Source organism: Melopsittacus undulatus, chromosome 4, assembly GCF_012275295.1.
Source record: "Melopsittacus undulatus isolate bMelUnd1 chromosome 4, bMelUnd1.mat.Z, whole genome shotgun sequence".
In the NCBI taxonomy this organism is placed as follows: Eukaryota; Metazoa; Chordata; class Aves; order Psittaciformes; family Psittaculidae; genus Melopsittacus; species Melopsittacus undulatus.
The window spans coordinates 87,784,623-87,809,526 of record NC_047530.1 but is presented as its reverse complement, the minus strand read 5'-3'; the positions used below and the strand labels follow the sequence as shown (position 1 = coordinate 87,809,526).

Below are 24,904 nucleotides of genomic sequence, written 5' to 3'. Positions count from 1 at the left end.
CAGCAGTTTTTAGAAAGGGTGCATGTATTCCCTCCATCAATCCAGAATTTACAGTAAGAATATGATTTTTAAAGCTGGGAACTACTCATAAATTACAAAACAAAACAACAAAGTATAAGTATTGAGATTAAGATTTTATTTCTTAATTCTGATATAACATTTAATACATATAGCTAAGGGATTATATTGGTGTTCATTATAAGGTGAATTCCTATTCTTTCCATTCTATTTGTTAACTTGCAATCCAGTGACATCTGTTGTTCAATACCTTTGTTGTTATTGTTCATTATTTTCTGTCTGACACACATCTTCTGTTAACAATAGATGCATACATCTGTAGTCTGTTGTCATACTCCTGGTAGTCATCTTTCCCAGATGAAATAATTCCTCTACTTCCTCCTTACGTAATTTTAAAAAACTTGTTATGTTTTCTGTTGCTGTTCTCAGGATCCTTTCAAGTATGGTGAAGCCCATTTAAAAGACATTATTTTAGCTTAAACCAGTATGAACTTTGTAGATTTTAAGACCGTTTACCATCTGCCTTTTGTTGCCTTAACATTTACTGCTCTATCTACAAAGACAGATGCACATCTCTAACTTTAGGGATAGATTTTTTTTTTTTCTGTGGTTATCAGTGGTAAAATTAAGCATGTATGCAAATCTTGATTGGATTGTGGTCTCGAAATATAAATGTAGAAAAATAAACAGAGAGAGAACAAAGGCAGATAACTTTGAAGCTCATTAAACTTACTTTTCCAGCTGCTTATTTGTAACTGAGTTCTGGAAATGGGGATCTTCCTTGAGACTTTTGTCTGTCCTGAAGTTGTTTACATGAGCTTCTGATTCAGATAAAACCAAAGTGGCTCTTCAAGATAATTTCTGAAACTAATCAACATTTTACAGATTATAACTAACACCTTTGGAATCATGCAGAAATACATATAAAGACCACACAAACACTTTTGAAACTGCACAAACCAAACTGATGTACAGGTTGGAGCCCAACTTCTCTGTGTGATTATAGACTTATAGAACCATAGAATAGCTAGGGTTGGAAAGGACCTTAAGATCATCTGGTTCCAACCCTCCTGCCATGGGCAGGGACACCTCACACTAAACCATGTCACCCAAGGCTCTGTCCAACACTGCCTTGAACACCACCAGGCATGGAGTATTCACAACTTCCTTGGGAAACCCATTCCAGTGCCTCACCACCCTAACAGTAAAGAATTTCTTCCTTATATCCAATCTAAACTTGCCCTGTTTAAGTTTCAATCCGTTACCCCTTGTCCTATCAGTACAGTCCCTAATGAATAGTCCCTCCCCAGCATCCCTGTAGGCCCCCTTCAGATACTGGAAGGCTGCTATGAGGTCTCCATGCAGCCTTCTCCAGGCTGAACAGCCCCAACTTTCTCAGCCTGTCTTCATACAGGAAGTGCTCCAGTCCCCTGATCATCCTCATGGCCCTCCTCTGGACTTGTTCTAACAGTTCCATGTCCTTTTTATGTTGAGGACACCAGAACTGCACACAATACTCCAAGTGAGGTCTCATGAGAGCAGAGTAGAGGGGCAGGATCACCTCCTTTGACCTGCTGGTCATGCTTCTTTTGATGCAGCCCAGGATACGGTTGGCTTTCTGGGCTGTGAGTGCACACTGCTGGCTCATGTTCATTTTCTCATTGACTAACACGCCCAAGTCCTTCTCCGCAGGGCTGCTCCTAATTTCTTTGCCCAGTCTGTAGCTGTGCCTGGGATTGCTCCGACCCAGGTGTAGTACCTTGCACTTGGCATGGTTAAACTTCATGAGGTTGGCATCAGCCCACCTCACAAGCGTGTCAATGTCCCTCTGGATGGCATTCCTTCCCTCCACTGTATCAACTGAACCACACAGCTTGGTGTCATCGGCAAAGTTGCTGAGGGCACATTTAATCCCACTGTCCATGTCACCGACAAAGATGTTGAACAATGCATCTATACAGGTGAATTGAGGCAAAACTGGGGTGGAACACTATGCAGTTACAGGGCACTGGTTATTTTTTACAAAAGTTGATGTAAGCTGCTTATGGAGTATATCCTGTCCAGAAGTTAAATCGTTCTGCAATGCATATAACATCTCCGGATCTTGTAATTGACAGAAACTGTAAAGTTACTGTTTAAAGCCACTGCTACTTGTGTGTCAATGCTAAAATGTTTTGTACATATGTTACCGGATAAAGAATGGTAGTAAGAGAACTCACAGGAAATACAGCATTTTCCAACATACAGAAATGAATTAATGCCACTGAAGAAAATAGCCCTAAACTCACCTTTTTACTTAAGGAGAAAGATAGGATAAATCCTTTTGTGGGCATTTTGCCAAACCAGTTGGGGAAAGAGGGGAAACCTCAACTTTGGCTGCGTGTTTAATGGGTAAATTTATCTGATTTGAATTATACGAAATAATAGGTTAGTTCTATTCAAGTCTCATCCCAGACCCACCCCCCTTTTCCAGCCCTAGGGGAGGGAGCGTTAAATAATGGTCTTTGTAAACTGATGCCCGTGCAGCAAGAGTTTGGAGAAGTGCTGCTTGTACAAGTTAACGCGGGCAGCGAAGAAGGAGCAACCAAATAAAAAGCAGCTGCAGGAGCAAAGTGGACCTTTCCGAAATTAAAAGACATGTCTTTCTTCACGAGAGTTCTGGCCATGAAATGCAAGCAGACGCTTGAATCCGAGGGAACTTCCTTCTGCCATGCGCTTTTTGCCAGCAGGTTTCACCAGCTGCCCACACGTTCCAGCAGCCAGTCCCTGGAGGTGCAGAATAACTCCCCAGCGGCGGCAGAGAACAAAGGCAAGGCGGCGGTGGGGGGCTCGGGGCGCGCAGGGGAGCTGCTGGAGCCCGCCCCGCGCCGGCTTGGCAGGGTGAAGAGCCTGCACGAAATGCCCGGACCCAACACCCTCTACAATCTCTACGAGTTCTTCTGGAAGAACGGCTTCGGCCGCATCCATGAAATCCAGGTACAGCTTACTCGGCTATTTAATGGTTTATTCACCCAGGGGTTACTTAAACTTTTCCTCTTCTCTCCTCACAAAACCTTGGTTAGACATCGGGTTAGCAGTACCGCAGCTATTCATCGCCGCGTTCCCGCTGTTAGCCAGGAGCCGCGATCCAGAGGATCCCCCCATTCAGTCTCCCTCTCCCATAGCACTGTAGGGTTTAGCGTTTTTGTTTCGGTGAGGAGCCTGTGAGCTCGTTCTGTGAGCCGTGCCGGCACCCGCGTTCCCGGGACCCACGTCCCCCGTGCGCGGGGCGCCTGAGCTCTCCGTTTTGATCTTTATGCCTATTTTGAACTCTTAGGAGGTGTCTTAAGACTAAAAAGGGGGGAAAATATCAATCCATCTTTTTGAACTGGTGGTTTCACAGACTTGCAGAGAGCTTACTTTTTGCGGGCAGAGCTAGGAAACATGGGCTTTCCTCGGACGGCAGCACCCGCCCCGAAGGTGAGGCAGTGCCGGGCCGTTTCCACCCAGGACCGCCTGAGGCGTGCTGAGGCGCCGCCGCCCGGGCAGTGTGCGGGGGACTGCCGCCGCGTTCCTTCCTTCAGCTCAGCCCCTCTACTCTGGGCAAGAGACCATTTTGTTTCTCCAGCCCTCGCTTCTGCCCTGGCCTCCCCTTACATAAATACACTTCGCATATATAGGTCCCCGGCGGGGGCGGTATTCCCGCCTGGTCGCGCCGCTGTCAGCGCTGCCCGGCCCCCGGCTGCCGCCCCGCTCCCCGCAGCGGGAGGCGGGCGGGCGGTTTGAAACCTCCCCTCTGTGTGTGTGTGTGTGTGGTGGGGCAGACGGCAGTGGCGGCCCGCGCTGTCCGCGCTCCCCCTCCCCCGGCAGCCCCATTGGCTAGCGGTGATGGGGAGGGGAGGGCGGGATGAGGGGCCCGATGGCGGGATGAGGGGAGGGCGGCGGGCGGCTCTTGTCACCTGGGGCAGGGGTGGCTCTGGAGGCCGGGCGGGGTGCGGAGACGGAGAAGTAAATGTGAACGGGGATGGGGGTTGAGAACTGTCCTCGGTGGTTTGGGCACTGCCACCTCTGTGGTGGTGCGCGGGGTACTGCGTGCAGTGTGTACACCTCCTCAGCCGGAGCAGGCGAAGGGAGAAGCACGGCTATCCGTGCCTGGGCCAGCAGGAGCTGGTGACCAGTATCCTTCCTCTGTACAGCGTTTGCTGATGCTGGGATGGGTAACCGTCTTACTGCAAGGCTAACTATATCAAAAGATGAGTTTTTGGTTGCTTGGCCAAACACGTGGGTTTCATTTCTAAACAGTCACAGTGCATCTCTTGGGGCCCTTTCCACATGTAATCCAAGCAATTCTGAAGTGAGCACGTGTGTTTGAGGGAGAAAAGTAGTGTTTCTCATCCTTTTGCAGTTGTGGATCCATAAAGCTTTCCACTGGCAGTACAGATCTCTTGGGAATACCTCAAACGTGGCATTTGTTATTTTGCTTTTCTTAGTGGCCTTTCTTAGGTTGCTGGGAAGAAATTCACAGACAACCCCAAGAGGTTCACTGCCTGAAAATCACTGAAGTAAAAAAAGAGAGTGGGAAGTAAAAACAGAAAAGGGAAACCAAAAGGAACAGGACAGGACTTTAAATGGTTTGAGGATCAAAACTCAAAAGTTAGGATTTACAAAGGACATAAAAACACCAGAAAGAGGCAGGAAAAAGAAAAGTTGCTTGGTTCTGCCTGTCTGTTGCATTTACTATTTAGATCTATAAAAACAAGTGTTAAGCTCCTCGGTGCATGCTGTGTTTGATGAAAGCTAAGCAAAATTGCCAATGATGAATTGCTCAACTTATTTGCTTGCTAACCCAGGGACATGCAGATGAAACGAAAGCTTTCTGCTAGGTTATGTTTCTTTTTTTCTCTGCCTCAGTGGTAGTATGCAGAATTTAAGAGACACTCAGAAGTCATAACGCGAAAACAAACAAACCAACCAAGCTCCCCCAACTACTATTGCATTCAATTTCTTTCACTGAAAATAATTCAAACTAGTAAAAGGAATGTAAGACAAACTACATAGTATATACTGTTCACTACCACTAGCTGATACGAGTATTTTCTTCTTGCATGAATATTATTCATAGAAAGGAAGTCAGGAGGAGGGATAAGGAGGAGTTTTAATATGAGACTGATTTTTATTTTGTTTTGAGTCTCAAAAATCCCTTTGCAAGTCATGAGTGCCTTGTTTGCGTACATGCTGGATGCAAATAGGCATTATCCGGATTAATAACAGTCTGTTAAACTTAACAATACAGTGAACATCAGGAATGAATTAATCTGAACCCCTTTGGTAACCTGCACAGCTACTTAAATGATGTCCTTTGGTGCACACAAATATTTGTACGCTATATGCAGAAGGGGTGGGGAAGCTGAGCCCTTTTCACAAAGGAGGTTCTGTTCTCAGTAACATGATTCCAGTTACTCCTGACCAGAGCAGTAATGCCTACAGCAATTATGACAAAAGAAAAGTATTTTTAATTTGATGGGGTTATATCCCTCTTGTATCATCAGTGCTATGCAAGTTTAAAGAAAGGTGAGGATGGAAGGTTTGGATGCTGGCAGTTTGAATTTATGATGTGCAAAAATGCCTGGGGTGAGAGTGGTATGTGAGACATTAAAGTGTAATATTTTTACGTTTTGGAACAAGAGGAAGAAAACCTATGTTGTGATAGAAAATATGGAAGAAAAATTCCTGTAATTTTTTTAAACACAAAATTGATGCAGTGAATATCATTCTATTTTAAAAGCAAGAGATGCCCAAATATCTTGTCCTTGCCTTTTTCTGTTTTAAAATTAGTATTGCATTTATTTGATTGTATGGCTTCACCCTTGATTTGTTTTCTGTTAAAGTTCATTCTCATATGTAAACCTCACTGTGGAAAAACCAGCTGCTCTCTAAATAGCAAAATTTGTTGAACCTGTTTTTTTGTGACTGGTGACCCGTATGCCCCTCACTCCAGTGCCTCTTCCTTGCAGCACCCATCTCCCAACTCATTCTTTTCTTCGAAGACTCCATGCTCTCATTTCTCCTCATGTTCAGTTCCAGTGTCTCTGAAGATACTTTGGGGTTTGAATGTGCTTGTTCATACATTGATATGCTTGGGTCTGCATGTGGTGTTTGGTTAGCAGCCAATCAGGCAGAAATGATAACAGCTGAGTTCCTATTGTAGCATTTCCCTTATCAGGGTGACTAATACATGTGTCTTATTTGAATCCAGGTGCTGATTTTGGAAAACGGTAAGAATATAGTTGTAGCTCTCTGTTAACTTGACTGAAATTGGCCATTGGGCTCCAAAAGTAGTAAAGAGGAGATTGGCAGAGACCACAATTACACAACTCTTGTTTCGTGTGGGAAATGGATAGAAAGAGTTAACATTTTATATAGGCACTTGGTACCACATGCTGAAGAGTGATTAATGTATCTTAAACTTATTGTTGGCAATTAAAAAATTCATTTCTATAACCAAGACTGATTAAAAAAATATTACTTGTAAGTTAATCAAGGGTCAACACTAAACTTTCACTAGTGTAGTTTTATCAGACATCATTGATACAACTGATTTATATAACATTTGTTTACATTTATTTATTTCTTTACAATCTGACTGATGCAACATTTGATTTATAATCAGTGTAACTCTGCAAGGTAATGTGTCAAAGTTAAGCTTTGGTTGGTTTACCTCATTTTGCTACTTTAAGCTGAACTAAACATGTTAAAATTTAAAGCTTTCTTAAATTCAAGTTCCTGAGAATAGCTCTTTAGCAACTCCTTTTCAGTTTGGGGGGGGGGGTGTGCCTCTAAAATATTATGTACTTCTACTCCAAGTGAACTCCTGGGAGTTGAGTGTTTCATTTTATTACCACATCAGAATGAAATTTATTTGAAATAGTAAGATTTAATGGTACAGTGATAGTACAAATCTTACTGAAAAACTTTTTTTTAATATATATAATGTTTTCTAAGCCTTTATTGCCTGTTGCTTGCCTCCAGCTTGAGTCATGCAACTTGTAGATCAGCCACTAAACAAACCTCACTGCTGGAATAAGACCTTAACTTTTTCTTCCTTTTGCAGAATTAACATATGTCTTTCTAAGAAAATTGCTGATGACACTGTCCCAAAATGCAGTTCTTCATTAGGCTGCTGTGCTATCATAGTTAGGTGTGAGAAACTTATAGATAGTTATTTGTAAAGAACAAATTGGTACACTAAGTATTTACAAAAGACGTTAAAAGTAAATTATTATATTTTTGTATTCTACTGTTTATTTCACCTATTTGCCTCCACATTTTTTGTTTTCTCAGACTTTCTAATCTGTTTGATCTGAAGGGATGTGTTTTTAGGTGCCCCAAGTCTCTTCATCTTCTTGGTATTTGGTTTCACTTACACTCTGTGCCTCACAGCTTTGGGTCTTTTCAGTCAGAGGTGTGACCTCTCTGTTTTCCTTGTGAATATTCCACAGTAATGCTTAGATACTTTCTGCTGCCATTCCAAACCATTCGTTGACTGGAAGCCTGGTGATCAAGTTCTAGATGTCATAGATTGATTCACTACATGACAGATTGTCATTTTCCTTTTGTGATATTTTTCCTTAGTAATACTTTACTTCTGTTTCTCTGTTGGTGATATTGTAGCAAAAACACACTCAGGAGTATGGAAAGATCTTCAAGTCTCACTTTGGTCCCCAGTTTGTTGTATCCATTGCAGATCGAGATATGGTTGCTCAAGTCCTCCGAGCAGAAGGTAGAGCACCACAAAGAGCTAACATGGAATCCTGGCAGGAGTACAGAGACTTGCGAGGGAGAGCCACTGGACTTATTTCTGCGTAAGTGTTGCTACTCCTTCATTTTCTTTGTTTTCTTGTTAAAGTTTAGTGATTTTCTGAAGTACTCTACAGGTTGTCTGGGAATTCAGGTTTTTCTGTATGGGGAAATTTGTGTGTCTAGAGGAGGGAAGAGGGTAAGTATTGATAGTGAATTGTCTGTTCTGCTGTAAATTTTGAAAGGGATGGTAATGATGGGTAGTTTGGATGTGGAGTAAGATACCTTACACAAAACCATTCATGAGGAATGTGTATCAAAATAGAGCTGTCTGAGCTGACTCGCTTGTTAGCAGTATTGCAGAACAGGGCTTATTAACTTTGGAAGAGCACTGTGCAAATGTGGTTTTACTGCATCTGAACGGTTGCATCCAGTTGTCAGCGTGCTCTGTGGACTTGTTGGCTCAGGTTGGTTTTTGCTTTATTGTTTATTGAAGTGCCCCCTCAGTAGATCAATGCAGAGGAGTCACTACATGGTGAATTCACACTGTAGTGTATCCCCATGCAGATATTTTTGAACATGGCTGATTCTCGAACTTTTCTGTCTGTAAAGCTTACATAAACTGGCAGTGCATGTGGGTGTGTTTAGTTGCCACTGTGAGCTACTCGCCATCCCCACTGACTTAGGATGTTTGTTTTGAGAGAAACTGATTTCCAGAGTCATGGACAGTCTGTTTCTTTACTTGTAGGAAAAGGCATTATGTGTTGCACTGCAGACTCAAATCTTCAGAGCAGTTTAGAGTCAAACTAATAGTTCTTTATATTTTGTTAGATGAGATCTTAAATCAAGAGAGTCAGAAAATATCTGCTAAAGAGATTATTTTGCTGGTCAGTAAGTAACTTGCAGCAGCATTGCTCCAGGAGAAGAAAAGAAAAAAGGAAGGGGGGAACACATAGCAATTTAAAATAAATGCATATGTCTTCATAAGGAATAGAAAGGTATCTCTCGAACCACTGTTCCCAAGTACTCTGCTTATACAAAGCATGCAGATGCTGCAATTCAGATTTTTAGTCTTCAGCACAAAGATTTTGATACATAGCTCAGTTAAAAGAGAATCTAGCTGTAAATTGTTTCCTTATAGCTGGGTCTGCTATCCTATTACTTTGTAGGTTTAGAATTAGGGTACCTGAAAGTGATGTATCAGAAATGGAATTTATGGTACTAGATCAGATCCTTGATTTGTCAAATCTGAATGTGTTACCTGTCTTTGATACTTAAACACCAGTTCTAGGTAAAAACAAATTTTTGGTTTGTTTGAAATATTTTTAATAAAAAATTTAAAAACATTTGAATAATTCAAATGTTTATTTAAAGTAATTTTCATAAGCAAATTTTGCTAATTTCTTGTGTTAGCTACTACTAAAATACTGATACAGAGGTGCTTGTCAAATTCAAAGTACCAAGTGGGCACCTTCTGTCACTGAAACCAGAGATTGACTTGCACTTGTACATACACATTGCAACACTGAAATTTAATGAGGATATACAATAAATACATCATAAAACTATAGCAGCATAATACCAAGTACACGTGATCATAATTTTCACCATTTGCTTTCATTTGACATGAAAAATCATAAATTGTTTCATTGAGAAGCTCTTATCCAGCTGGTGATTGTTAAGGAAAATTGCGTATAGACATTATTAATAATCTCTTCTAGGGAGGGGGAACAATGGCTAAAAATGAGAAGTGTACTGAGGCAGAAAATTCTGAAACCCAAAGATGTGGCTGTTTACTCTGAGGGAGTCAATGAAGTAATCACAGACTTAATTAAAAGAATCCACACCCTCAGAAGTCAAGAGGACGATGGGCAAACAGTGACCAATGTTAACAACCTTTTCTTCAAGTATTCAATGGAAGGTAAGCCCAGGCTGTATAGCATCTGTAAAGAAAGTAGATGTAAAGCAGTGTGCTTATGGTTAGGCATTTTTGGCAAATTACTAGTGCTGCTTTGTGATTAATCTGAAAAGGGAAGCTTGATTGCTTTCAGATGTCTTCCTACTTAGTACAGCAGTTATCAGTAGAAGTCCTTTGTAGACTCCAAAGAGATGATACCTTGTAGTAAGGGTTAATTCCTGTGGAAACGCTGGCATATAGGTAAAATGTGCAATCAAGCTCCTGAGCAGTTTCAGTACTCTATTTCTGTATTAATTTTGCAAGAATAAGGGTGCTAACTTTCTAATTGTGTGACTTCGAAGACATGTCAATTTAAAAACATACTAACCAAATTCCAGGTGGAGAATCACTGTGTGATGGATCTAAATTCTTTTTATAGCTTAATGTGGGAAAAGATACTGCTTTCGAATGCTTACACATGCCAGGTGTAGGGTTGTTATGCTTGCTTTAAAGTCGTCTGCCACTAGCTACCATTAGTGAGGGAATGCTAAACGGTACACCAGCCTGAGCTATCATGGCATTTCCTGTGTTCTTACAGACATCTTAATAGTGATTCTATTTCATGCATTCCTTTAACTGACTGCATAGAACCTGATGTTACACTTAGCGCCTTTTAAAAACATAGGTACTCTGCTGACAGGCAGCTGAATCATTTGGGCTTTGTAAGAACTTCCAAATTGCTCATCTATGAAGATGCTGTATCAAACTGGTGTCTGCCTTTTGGTAAACTAAACTGAGTCTCTTCTACATTAATAATATCTAAAAATGGGATTAAATGAAGATTTACCAACTTTATGGAATTTTAAAATCTTGAGCTTACAGGTTCACTTTAACTGATGGGTTGGTTTAAATTCTTTGCATTCCTTTAGCTTTTCATTTATAACTTGTGCCTGGCACACACTTATTTCCTATACGAATTGTGGTTTTAGTTAACTTACACTGTCAAATGTTCAGGGAACCAATGTGTAAGATTTTTTTTGAAAGGACTGTGTAAAGAGCAGAAGAATGTGTAAGAGCTAGCAGCTGCTGAAAGAGGCACAAGAGAAATAAAAGGCACAGAAAAATAATCTTCCCAGGGAGAAAAATTAGAGAAAGAAGAGTGAGTTAAAAATAGCCAGATTTTAAAACTATTTTTGTCTCTAAAGAAGAAATACAAAGCAAAGAACAGGGAAAAAGGAAATTTTCTTAAAATATCTACATGTATGTATACTCAAGAATTTATGGAGAGTTTGATGAGGGGAAGAACAAAGAAAACCACCATTATCTACTGTACTATGTTTTTAAAAGAAAAAAAAAACGAGAAAAAAGAGACTAGAGTGTTAATAGACCATTTATTCTAATTATCTAGTTAACAGTTATTCTAATATTTCCTGAGAAGATGTGGACAAACTGCTAATGAATTTAAAAGCACAACATTTATTTGAAACATTTGGTTTGTTGCAAATGGCTTTGGGAGATTATCTAAATGCTTTTTTACATTTCCTAATTTCCCTACTGGTTTTGATAAAAATCATTAAATAAGATTATTTTGGTAAAAGGAATACTTTTTATACTATACCATGTGATATTTTCATTAATAAACTGGATAATGTCATCTAGATTTTGCAAGTTGAGAGGAAAAATTGCTAGAAACCCATTTCAGGAAGTAATTAGTAAATGGTGCTGTCAAACTGAAAGAATATTTTGGCTTACTCCAGTAGGGCAGTTCCTGGCTGGGTTCTGTCTAGTATTTAATAATTTGGGTATGTTTATAAAACTGACCTGAGAGATTGCAGGGACACTCTTTAAACAGGTAAGAATTAATAAAGGGAAGAGATGGTCCAGAGTTGGGAAGAAGAACAATAATTTACTGAAAATATAAGTACTGTTTGTTGGTGGGGGGAAATGATATTTCTAGTAGTGATCACTGCAATATTGCAGAAGAAAAAATCTGAGGAAATTATAGCAAGTCAGGAAGAAGAGATGAGTCAACACTGTCACTTGCAACAGTGTCCCACACTTGCTGATTTTCAGGTTTACATGGAATATATTGTGTGCAGTAAAATCACTGTCTAGTGTGCAAGCTCTTTATCTGTTTGTGCATACTCATTATTCATTTACTACCAGCATATGCCAAAGAAAGGCATATTTGAAGAAAAGTGGCTAACTGCTAGAAATTTGAGGTGTTACCACAGTTATCAGAAATGCCTTTGGACTGGGGTGTCCTTGTGTGTTCAGAGGCCAACACAACAGGCTCAGGATTTGTGGTGCAATGCAAAACACAGCAAACATGCTGGAGGGCTGCTCTACTTCTGGTGGAATTCCTGGCTGTCTTCTCAGTTTGAGCATTACTGACATAGCAACCACTGTCTCACTACAGTGTTTAGCTGGGACTTTTTACTGTTTTAAATTTCATTTTATTTGATCCCAACTACAGTAATAATAACTAAATATTTTTGTAAGGTAGTAAAATGTTAGCATTTTAATTCCTTAAATTATTAATATGTATGTATGCATGTGTATAGCAAATTCTTTGATTTCATATGTGCAGGTGTGGCAACTATTCTGTATGAATGCCGGTTGGGCTGCCTGGAAAACAACGTCCCGCAGCAGACTGTTGAATATATTGAGGCTCTGGAGTTGATGTTTAGTATGTTTAAGACCACTATGTATGCAGGTGCTATTCCCAAATGGCTTCGTCCACTTATTCCAAAACCCTGGAGGGAGTTCTGCAGATCCTGGGATGGACTCTTCAAATTTAGTAAGATTTAGTAGTAGAAAAGTTCGACTGTATTTCTGCAGGTTCTGTGTGTTTGGACAGGACTTGCTGCATTTCTTTTCTAAAATTCTAGGCAGACATTGTGGCAGAAGTAAATTTCACATTAACCACAGACTGGCCAGAGGAACCATTTAAAAAACATACTCTATTGAAAAGAAAATTTACCGTTACACTTTAAATATTCCCTATTTTATACTGCTGTTTCTTTGGTTGTCTTCATCTGTTCCAGCACCCAGGCCTTACTCCAGGTTTGAGTTCTTTGCCAAGACTTTATCTTAAGCCACTCAAATTTTAATGAGGGTAGTTTTGTTGACTTCAACAAATTTTCAGTCAGGCACTCTGACAAACAGTCACCACTAAAATTGACTAGAAAGTTAAAAAATTAGACTTAGCAGTTACTTATATTCTTTGTGAAGATTAAGTATCTACCATACAAGCATGTAAGTTGACATAGAAGTATACTGCTGTACTACAGTATGTTTTTTTTTTTTTTAAATAAAGCATTCCAGGCTACTTTATGAATCAGCTTTCATGTAAGAAGAAGGACTTGTCTTTGCAATATTTTTTTTCTTTTTAATATTTTGCATCATCTTTCTTTTTCTGATGTTAGAAAGCTGCATTTTTTTTTTATTTTATTTTATTAGCACTGTTTGTCTAGTTAGGTCTGTGTACACCTTCCTGAGGTCAGATTCTTTAGTTTCTTAACCTTTAGTATACCTTGTATGCTTATTTTTTAATATGTATTGATCTGTACATGTAGTAGGCATTAGGGAACCCACATAATGCTGATTTAAGTGTGTTTTCTGTGAACCGTGTACATTTTTACACTGCCACTTTTACATTATTTCCCACAATAATGTACTCTTGTTGCCTCTTAGGAGTTAAAAATAACGGTAGACTTCAGCTTTATCCTAACAGTGGCTGAAAAACTGTTCTTGAGGAATCTGTTCTATTTGAAACTTGTGATGCTGTTTCTTTGTTGAATCCCTTTCTGAGAAAGGAATCAAATGGTGAAAATCACTATGCAGTATGTGTATATTTGTGTAGGCTTCACAAAGGAATGTGTTAATTCTAGTTCCTTTTTTTGTAAGTTCATTCTGTGAGGCATTAAGTTTCTGAGGTTTTTCCTCTTTTTAAAGCCCTTGTTTCACTGAAGGTGTTTGTAATCATTGAAATATAAATGGGATTGTGGGTGAACTTGTTCAAAGTGTCATTCACTGATGTTTTTCAGTTTTTATTATTACTTAATTCTCCTCATCTTCAGTGTAATTCAATTCTGTGGCTTTGACCTTCTGGTTGCAGCTAACATCTTGTAACAGCATCTGTGTGCTGAGTTACAGCATGCTCTGCAGAGTTCACCACTTCTAGCAGGGTCATCAGAAAACAAGACAGGTGGGCAGAAAGACTTGACCTTGAGCTTCCTTCGTTCCATGTCAGAAGCTATAGTCTCCTGTGTCCTTTCTTTGCACTCAGCCTTCTCATGCTGTGAGCTATCTAGGTTCCTGTCAGCTCAGTCTTCACTTAACATAAGTACCTACTGACCTCCACCACTACTCTGTTATCTTTTCCTTGAGAAAATAGATTATTTTATTTCTATATGTAGTGTAGCATAAGGGAGAAATGTCATTACTGTCTGAAACCAGCAGAAAAATAAAAATGGAAGCTTAATTATTTATTATTTTTTTAATACCAAAGGTCAGATCCATGTTGACAACAAATTGAAGGCTGTTCAGTCTCAGCTGGATCGAGGAGAAGAAGTGAATGGTGGGCTACTTACATACCTCCTAGTGAGTAAGGAACTTACTTTGGAAGAGATCTATGCCAATATGACTGAAATGCTTCTGGCAGGAGTGGACACAGTAAGCTTGTTACCATTTTTCTTGTGCACAGTTGTTTTCAAATCAGTACAATTTGCAGCTATCTTCAGGGAGTTATGTTGTTTATAAGGACATAAATTCTGACACATTTAAGTCATGACATCTTTAAAGTGGTAGAAAATACATCACTTCATAATCTCTCTGCTGGAATTAAATTGGTGTTCTGTTCTAGCTAGGAACTCATCACTTTGGGTTCTGCAGTTTATTAAACAGACAAAATAGCCATTGTCTTTACATTGGGTTTGAATTTCATAAATTTTCTTGTACTAGTTTGAATACTGGGCTGGTTTTTGTGATTCTTTAGGTAGACCACAATAAAAAAGGCTGCTGAAAGTTAGTGTAAAAAAATTGATCAGTAAACTCATAGGTGGAATTTGGTAAAGGATTTTCTTGTGTCGCTGATTAAATCAACTGAAGCACATATTATGGATTGGCTCCTGGGTTCTGCTGAAGTTTATTAGGAGGTGGGTGTTAAACAAGCATTGATGTGGATAAGGCATAAGTTTACCCATGCTTGTGTTGACAACATAGAGTCAGTCTGAGGCAAAGAGCTGAGGTAATGGGACTCAGTATTAATGAGGCTAGCGTATGGAATACATTAACACCTAGTGAAGCATTGTGTGTGGCCATCTTTCCTCATTCTTCTGATTTGTCATCTAGAGTATTTGAAGAAATATTAAAGTCATGTATGTATCTTCCCTTCCTCTCATTCCTGTCATCAGTGTAGCTTGGTATTGACTGCAGCATGACAATCAGAAGAATGAGAAATGATAAAAATGAGTTATTGTGTTGTATACACAACGTATACAGAGTTATTCAGAATATCAGTGAACATTTATTGTAAATGTTTGTAACTGAACAAATTTTTAAAGTATACGAATTTGATAAAGAAAGTGCTATGTAGGACTGTTTAATAGTCTTACAGTAGAAAAGATTAAAATTAGTTAAAAAGTAAAGTAGCCTTAAAGTGAAAACCCTCTCTGGATAACTGAAATCCATTTTTTTTTGTTTTAAAAAAGTTTGTAAAAAAAAGTAGTACTTCTGAATTCCAACATAAGGAGCATATGTAAAACTTTAAGATTGTTTCATTGGCCAAATATCCCAAAGGGCTTATGAGTTTGGAGAGTTTTTTGATGTTTGGTTCTCAAGTAAAGCACAGTTATTCATCCCATTAATTTTCTAATATTTCATATCATTAATTTTCCATTCTTAGTGTGTGACAGAATTTTCATTAAACTAAGAGAAAAAAGTTCAAGTTCATGCCAACAATTTTCCATTTGACTCAGCTTTCTCAGCCAGCAGCATTTTTTCTTTTTTCTTTTGAGAGAATGGTACTTCTGATTTCCTCATTTTCAAGTGCAAGACTGAAACTGAGGGAATCTTTTCCCCTACCCCTGTCACTTCAGTTCTCATTTTATCATAGAAACTGAAAGAGGTTTAGAGGGTTATAAAAGCTTTCAACGAAATTGTAATGAAGGTTTCAGCTACAAAGCATTTTGGCTGTCCCTGGAATAGTGCTAATTTTTAAGAGGTTATGAAGGAGTTGGGAACCTGGGAAGAAACAGTGTTTGTATCAGAGTTCTGTACACAGCTGGCACAATTGCCAGCTCCTTTGAGCTCTGGGAGGAATAAAACAGAATTGCATTTTAGCAAGGGACACTCAATATTGCAAGAAGAAAAACAGAAAGGTTCTGAGAATGATACTTCTAGCATTTGTTTGAAGATAAGACTTGATGAATTTGGATTCTAAATTTTTCTTAAATATAAGCCCAAAATAGGACATTTCAGGAAGTTGGGGGTTTTACCCATACATTGTTCATAAACTGATGCTTTGTTGTACTAATGAGTGAGAAGCTGAAAATAAAGCTGTTTCACTTTCTACATAGGAAACTTTTTGTCTCTCTTCATTATACAAGTTGAAAAAAATACACTTAAAAATAATTTTAAAAAATTGTGGTACAATTTACAATTTTTCTGTCTTAAATGCTGCAAAAGCATGGAGCGGATCCTCCTGGAAACTGAGATAAGGCACATGGAAAGTGAGAAGGTGACAGCCAGCATGGCTTCGCTAAAGGCAAAGAGTGTCTGACAAATTTGGTGGCCTTTTATGATGGAGTTACAGGATTGGTGGATAAGGGAAGAGCAACTGACATCATCTGTCTGGACTTGTGCAGATCATTTAAAACTGTCCTGCACAACATCCTTGTTTTTAAATTGGAAAGGCATGGATTTGATGAATGGACCACCCAGTGGATAAGGAATTGGCTTGATGGCTGCACTCAAAGAGTTATGGTCAACAGCTCGATGTCCAAGTGGAGACCATCTTTGAGTGGTGTTTGTCAGGGGTCAGTATTGGGACCAGCACTGCTCAACATCTTTGTCAGCAACATCGACACTGGGATTGAGTGTGTCCTCAGGAAGTTTGCTGGTGACACTAAGCTGTGTGGTGCTGTCAACACAGTGAAGGGAAGGGGTGCCATCCAGAGAGATTTTGAGAGGCTTGAGAGGTGGGCTGGTGCAAACCTCCTAAAGTTCAACAAGGCCAAATGCAAGGTCCTGCTACCTGGGTTGGGGCAATCCCAAGCACAAATGCAAGCTGGGCGGAGACTGGATTATGAGCAGCCAGGCCTGAGATGCTGGTTGATTAGAAGCTCAACATAATCTGGCAAAGAGCGCTTGCAGCCCAGAAAGCCAGCTGTATCCTGGGATGCATCAAAGGAGCATGACCAGCAGGCCAAAGGAGGTGATTCTGCACCTCTGCTTCACTCTCACGGGATCCTAACTGGAGTACTGCATCCAGTTCTGGGCCCCCAACATAAGAAGGATATGGATCTGTTAGAGCAAGTCCAGAGGAAGGTCACAAAGATGAGGGCTGAGGCACCTCTCCTATGAAGACAGGCTGAGAGAATTGGGCTTTTTCAGCCTGGAGAAGAGTAGGCTTCAGGGAGACCTTACAGCAGCCTTTCAGTACTTAAAGGGGGCTACAGGAAAGCTGGAGAGGGTCTTTTTCCAACATCATATAGTAACAGGACATGGGGAACTGGCTTTAAACTGAAGAAGGGTAGATTTACATTAGATATTAGGAAGAAATTCTTCACTATGAGAGTGGTGAGGCACTGGAACAGGTTGCTCAGAGAAGTTATCTATACACCATCCCTGTCAGTGTTCAAGGCCAGGGTGGATGGGTCTTTGAGCAACCTGGTGTAGTGGAAGGTGTACCAGCCCATGGCAGGGGGGTTGGAACTGGATGAACTTTAAGGTCCCTTCCAACCCAAACCATTCTATGGTTCTACAAAGTTGTTAAGAACAATATAGGCGAGGAACAGAATGATTGCATTGTCACTTTGCCATAATTACTCAGGAACACTGAAAACACATTTTCATGGCAAATTTTCTGTCTTCAGTTATGATTGTGAGGGAAACAGGATCAAATAAGGCTATCTGCTTGACCTTAATGTCTGAATGCAAGTGACAGTAGAATGAAAGTGTCCAGAGTCTGTCTAGTATTTGAATGGGATAGGCTGAGAAATCCATGTAGCTTAAACAAGAGGGGATTCATGGTTAAAATAATGGTAAATATTGGATCACTGTACTTATTTTCATGTTAGTACAGATGGAGTGCATGAGCTGAGAATGTGTCCTAAACCACGTATGTGCATTGAAGTGCAACCTTTCCAGCTGAGGTGAAAGAGGATTAGATAATGGGGTTCCTTTAAATTATCTTGTGCTCAGAGCTGAACTGTCTCCTGCCTTGTGTCCCATTTCTTCCTTTGTACAAAATATTTTAAAAATATTTTTCACACAGTACCTCTCTTCTGGAGCCTTGCTAATTATTTGCATTATTAATTAGGAGAGGAGTGTATTTTAACATTTTGGGGGCCACTTTGAATATATAGGCTCTTCTTCAAGCTTCCTTAAGAAAGCTGTCAATAGGATGCTGAAATTCAGACAAATGACAGTGTTTGTGAGGTAGAAAGTGCTAGCTGTGATGTAGCACTGCTTACCAAAGGGTAAGGTATAATCTTAGTAATAATAAATCTGTTGTGTGGAGGCTAATAGGAGACCACCATATGCTTAAAAGGGGTTGGTAATATTCTGAGTAGTATTCTCTTGATTTCTGTATATTCTCTTGCTTCCTGTGAAACAATTTTGTTGGGAAGAAAGGTGAAACACATATTGAAAACTAACAGTTAACTTAATCCATTTTTGTTCAGAGTGTTCATGCAGTTTTGGTTGCATTTGTTTTTTCTGTTGCTTTTTATATGTCACTAGAAAAATATCAGCATGGATTGTTTTGGTATGTGGGCGATTTTTTGGATGGGAAAAATATGAAGGAAGGCTGGTGATGTCTGACAACATCTCATTGAGTCCAAATATGAATCATTGCTAGTCTGTTTTATAACCGTAAATTTATGAAACACATAGTTGAAAACTGGTTGTTTTTCTTGGCTTGAAGTTATTCTTAAACTAGTCTTATTGAACTTGATGATGGTGGTTATGTGCTTTCTTCCTTAGACTGCTTTTACTTTGTCCTGGGCAACATACATGTTGGCGAAGCACCCCAAGGTTCAACAATGTGTTTATGAGGAAATAGTCAATAAACTGGGAAAAGACCAAGTTCCTGTTGCTCATGATATCCCAAAATTGCCTTTGATTAGAGCTGTGCTGAAAGAAACCTTGAGGTAAGCAGGTAGCTGACAACTATGATCATTAATTAAAAAAATTAATTCCATGTAGCTGTAGTGGATTTTGAGTCATAGAATCATAGAATCATAGAACAGTTAGGGTTGGAAAGGACCTTAAGATCATCTAGTTCCAACCCCTCTGCCATGGGCAGGGACACCTCACACTAAACCATATCACCCAAGGCTTCATCCAACCTGGTCTTGAACACTGCCAGGGATGGAGCATTCACTACCTCCCTGGACAACCCATTCCAGTGCCTCACCACCCTAACAGTAAAGAATTTCTTCCTTATATTCAGTCTAAACCTCTGCTGTTTAAGTTTTAACCCCTTACCCCTTGTCCTATCACTACAGTCCCTAATGAAGAGTCCCCCACCAGCATCCCTGTAGAGTCCCTACTAACATTTGTATTTGGTTGCTCTCACTGCTGTTTGCTGCTTCTGCTTTTATTTGTTGTGTAAGTATTGTGTCCAAGGATGCCTAAGCAATGAAATATGCTCGATTGTATAATGTTTAGTGTTTTTAGTGTGATAGAAGTAGTATGACATATGTAAGACATGTCTGTTAAGGTAAGTAATTGAAAGCTATTTTTTTGCCTTTGAAAGTATTAGTCTCTCTGATGGACTGTAACAACCTTCTGCCCCACACTGGTACTTTGCAGTGCCACTACAGTGATTTTAAGCTTCTTGATTTAAATTGAAGACATGTGACTTACTTTTTTAATGTTTATACCAAACGTTCATAGTGAGGAGAGGGCAGTAAGAGGACTTTAGGGAAGCCATCAACAAGGCTTTTTCAGCTCCCAGTAGTGCTAAAACATCTCCAGCTTGACAAGTTGATTGCATTTTTTGTACATGTGTAAAGCAAATAAATATACAGGCCAAACAGCTCAACCTCCAGTTACTAATAATAAGTTTTCTCAGGTACTAATCACATTCTCAGAGATGATTCAGGGCTTTTGAATCTCAAAGGTGTTCTGTACTTTTGAAAAACCTTTTTTCTGTGAATGCATATTGCATTCATAATGCATATTTGCAAATGCAAATTGGAATCTAAACTTTTAAAGTTGTATTTAGATATTACTTCTCATAAATATTTGTCTCTAGGTTATATCCAGTATTGCCAGGAAATGGAAGAGTGACCCAAAAAGACTTGATTATTGGAGGATACTTGATACCTAAAGGGGTAGGTTCTATTGCAGTCCTCTCCAGAGAACACAGTTTATTTTTTTGTGTATGAAATGTGATCTTTTACAATATATATCCACTTAATTGTTTTCAAAAGATTTCACCAAGTTAGAGCATTAAGAAGAAAATATTTCAATAATAACCATTTATATGACAAAACTGGATTTATAATTGACTTTGTTGATGCTGGGTTTTTTAGGTTTGTCCTCATGACTTGTTTTTAATATTCCTGAGGGTGTAGTCTATTAACTTCTCTGTGCGATGTTACAATTTCATTTAAAAAGCATTACTTTCATTATTCTTGCAGTTTTCCAATTCTTTGACTGTTTATTCCCTTTGTAGAGAGTTTAATTTCCTTTTAAAATGATGAATCTTTATACTACTGTCACAGTTTAAATCCAGCAAAGATTGCACAGAGATCATGGTAGAACTGTATGGATCTATTTTAAATGGCAGCATTCCTGTTAGAGCTACGTAGCTTTAAATCAGTTAGGATTCTTAATTCTTAATACAGTTATTTAAATATTATTCCACACAGATCCTTCTCTTCCCTCCTCGCCCCCCCCCCATTAATTTGGAAACATCATCATATCAATTATTGCTGTTCTTTTTCCTGAGGTGGTGTGGTGTTTTTTCCTTCTCATCATCTATTGTTTTACTTTTCCATTGTCTTGTATCTTTTCCCTTTCTCTCATACTGAGACAATTCCTAGTACTTGTGACTTTTGTTCCCATCTCCTTCACTACTGCATCTTTTCTAATGTATCCAGCAACATTTTAAACAATTTGAAGATTATTTCATTCAACCAGGTGAGAATGTGATCTGATATTTCAGGTATCCTTTTTTTCTTCTAGAATTACTCAAAGATACTTAATATTTATAATTTCATATTGCAGGAATGGCATTAATTACAAATACTTCTGTATTTTGTTATATATATTGGAGTTAGCTAAGAACAAATATGATTTATTTCCTCAGACACAGCTGGCACTCTGTCATTATGCTACTTCATACAGTGAAGAAAATTTCTCAATGGCAAATGAGTTCCGACCTGAGCGCTGGCTGAGGAAAGATAACTTCGACAGAGTAGACAATTTTGGTTCCATTCCCTTTGGTTATGGCATTCGAAGTTGTATAGGAAAAAGAATTGCAGAGCTGGAAATTCATCTTGCACTGATTCAGGTTAGAACTATGTGACAGCATTACAAGAAGAAAAATATATTGGTATGATTCTTTTCTATGTATACCATTTCTGGATATCTTACAGTGCTCAAAAACTTTGTTTTTGAGTGTTGTTTAATATGCTTATCCTGCAAAGGATGCTTGAAATGTGGCATGCTAGTTAAACTACATTGCAGAATTAAAAATCCTTATAGTACAAATAAAGGTAAGATTTTTAAGGAAATATATAGATTCAGTATAGAAGGTTTTTGTAAGCAAATTTGAAGTCTTTTGCAATGTATACTACAATTATCATCTGCTCAGTTTGACTATTTTAGCTATGAAGAATTCAATACTTACAAATACATGAAGTAGTTTTTATATCCCTGTAATGACCACAGTGTAATGACAAATAGAATTTTTCTATGTTCTGTGGTCTTCTGTCCTTTCTTGTTCTTTCTTCTAACCTTATTATTGCTTTGGATATACATAATTTATATTTATATAAGTAGTTAGTATCTACATATATATATAGTTTTCCATTGTTTCATATCAGAAAGAAAGCTTCGCAACAGCTGCTACATTTTTTGTCATTTAGAAAACACCATTTAATGCAAATACTGAGCTCAGATTGTGCAAAAAATTGGAAACTATTTATAGTTACTTATCTGTAGAAATATTTAGACCATTATATGTATTCAAAGCAAAGCTTGATTGAATTTACCTTAGAATTTCCTTAAGTAAACTCCTAGGGCAATCTCTGAACAATTAAGTGTCTGTCTTTTGGAACTCACAGTGAGATAGCTCTCAGGGGGCTGGATAAGACAAGCATATTTGCTTCTTTTTCAAAAGGAGTATCAAGGAAGTAATAGTGAGCCTGCTTTTGTTTCCTGGAAAGAAACTGGAACAAAATAGCACAGAATGTATTTACAACCATTGAGGTACTTCAGGAAGTGTTTTTCATGTCTTATACATTGTTCTCATAATTAAATTAATAAAATTTGTTCCAGATGGAAGTACCTATAAAATGCATGCACAACTGATTAGGAAAAAGAAATAGCTGGAGGCAGCAGCTGTTGAACTGGGAAAGCATTTTATTAAAATTCTGTAAGACTCTGTCCTGCATTTGATTTAGGTTGGTATTTTCATTAACAGTGGAAATGATGGATTAGAGAATGCTTTTAGTGTTTGCATAGGATACCAGGCTGACATGAATGAAGTTAAAATCAAAGGATGTGAATACAGAATTATGAAAAAATGGAGAAATGTTCCGGAATCAACACAATTGTTCACTAAGGAAAGTTGCAAGTTACTGCCTGTAGAAGAAATCAGTTGTTTAACTACAAGTTGCTGACCATCTGGGTAATTAGTAGCATAGAAACAGACTTGGAAATAGTAAAAAATCTGTCAGCAATAATTATGCTACTCTGACAAAGCAGTGTAATTCTTGGGTATATTAACAGTATTAGCAAGCATGCTGTATGTCAGAAAGAGGAGTTAAATTACTCAGTCTTAACACCCTGACAAATCCTCGACTAGATAATAATACACAACTGAACCTGTGTGCTACATTTTAAAGACAACATAATCAAATGGGGGGAAGACTGAGAGAATAACAAAGATTGAGGGGCTTGAAAAGAGAAGAATGAGATGAAAATTTGATCTAAGATGTAACACTAAAAATAGTTATATATAGGAAAATAACACATTGCTCATCATGTTTACTAGAAGGATAAAAGAAGATTGCTTAGTGTATAGGACAAAGCGATTGAGAGTTAGGAAAAGTTGAGGATGTTATGGTATCTCCTTCTTGAAGTTTTAAAAATAGATGGCAGGTATTCTATGCTCAGTCTCAGGAAGAGTGAGGTAGATCTCTTGGAGTTTCTTTTAGCCCATTATTTCTCTGATTTGCAATTGATTCTCAGTTTTATTAAGTGTATGGAAACAGAATTTTAATGTATGGAGAACCTGGATGATTGAATTATAGTTATTCTGCTCAGGAGAGGCTCTAATATTTGACTTCTTGAACTATGTTTTACGTGGTGCACTGGGCACTTGCTGTCTTACGAGGTTTGAAGAGATCTTAGTTTCTTTGATAGTTCAGACTGTTTAATCTAGTTGTGTGGAAATTCTTCAGAAAGGACTGGCTCAGTCCTCCCTCAGTCAAAGAAAGAAGATTTTTAACTGTAATCTTCACCTTCTAACAACTATTTTTTCTGTGTGGGAATCATAGCACTTAAACTCCACAGAATTGGCAACAGAAATTTTGTTTATGACAGTCTGCTATATTCTCTAAAGTCTAACCTTCGTCTGTAACTCTGCAGCTTTTGTAATATTTGTCCTGTTTATTTCCACAGTTGCTTCAGAATTTTGAGATCAAAATTTCTCCCAAAACTGAACCAGTTCATGCCAAAACTCATGGACTTTTGACTCCTGGAAACTCCATCAATGTGAGATTTTCTGAAAGAAAGTGAGACTCCAGTGTTTTGGAAATGTATGATTTTTGAGAACCAACTTGCATCTTATGGATGTTTAATCATGCTTGTTCTATGGTTTGTAGGTATTTGGCAAAATGGTCAAGGATTATGTTCTGCCTTAGTAACAGTAGTACATAAGAGAAATTACCTCTTCTGTAATAATTACACCTATGAAAATATATAGTGAAAAAATTACTTCTTTCACTGGGTATCTGCCCTTACCTGGAAAGATTGCTAGTAATAGCAACATACGCATTGAAAAAAAGCCCAACCAAAATTCAGTCCTATCATTCAGTGCTTTTGTTACACTGCTTTGTCATGAAAGTCAGCTACTCGGTGAGTCTATTTGCAAGCATGCATTTTAGTATATAATATGTGAAAATTAGTTGAGTTTATGAGTTTGTGTTTCCTTGTTTTTTGTCCTCCCATGTTTTTTAAAGGCTTCCACCTAACATTGAAACTCTGAGTTCATTTCTCTCTTGTCTGTAGAAACATTTACCCCGTTTGTATTAAAAAGCTACTACAGTAATATGAAAAGATAGAAAAAATACAATTCATGTCAATTTCTGGTTAGGCTCAAAATACAGAACAATTGAAAGTTTATCCAAACATAATCCCTATGAATGTTTCTATATAATTAAGAAAAAAAAATCTTTAAAATAAAAGCTTAAGTGTCACATTGTGGAGTTATGAATCCAGACATTGTTCTCATCACCAAAGCATATGCTAGGTGGAACAGGGCAAGCCACTTTCACAGTTCTAGTTAATATTATTCCAAAACTAAATTTAAATAATAAAAATAAAGTAGTTGCTACGTTTTAATAATTTAATTAAAATGTTGCTATTAACTATCTTCACAGTTCTTCAACAGTAAGAAGGGGAAACTTCGCATTGTGTCATGCTGAACCCATAGGCAGGTGCACAGTTCTCTTCAGGAGGATGGAAATGTGACTACTAACATATTTGGAGATTTTTTCTTCTTACCATCATCTTACCATGTCTTAATTT

General features: G+C 38.4%; 1 protein-coding gene across 1 annotated transcript; it reads left to right on the top strand.

Annotated features, from left to right (window-relative positions):
• The first annotated feature begins 2,629 nt into the window (after window positions 1-2,629).
• Window positions 2,630-24,500, top strand: CYP27C1 (cytochrome P450 family 27 subfamily C member 1). Its single transcript, XM_005153827.4, has 9 exons — window positions 2,630-2,994; window positions 7,669-7,859; window positions 9,516-9,715; window positions 12,282-12,491; window positions 14,205-14,368; window positions 18,902-19,068; window positions 20,178-20,256; window positions 21,237-21,440; window positions 23,777-24,500. Exons 1-9 carry the CDS (start codon window positions 2,656-2,658, stop codon window positions 23,891-23,893), a joined length of 1,671 nt encoding a protein of 556 aa, XP_005153884.2. The 5' UTR covers window positions 2,630-2,655; the 3' UTR covers window positions 23,894-24,500.
• Window positions 24,501-24,904: the final 404 nt, after the last annotated feature.

Bases quoted from the DNA above. Each gene is read 5' to 3' on its own strand.
- CYP27C1 (XM_005153827.4), top strand. From the start codon at position 2,656: ATGTCTTTCTTCACGAGAGTTCTGGCCATGAAATGCAAGCAGACGCTT. The intron at 7,860-9,515 runs GTAAGTGTTGCT...AATCTCTTCTAG, and splicing joins GCCACTGGACTTATTTCTGC to GGAGGGGGAACAATGGCTAA. The intron at 21,441-23,776 runs GTTAGAACTATG...TTATTTCCACAG, and splicing joins TTCATCTTGCACTGATTCAG to TTGCTTCAGAATTTTGAGAT.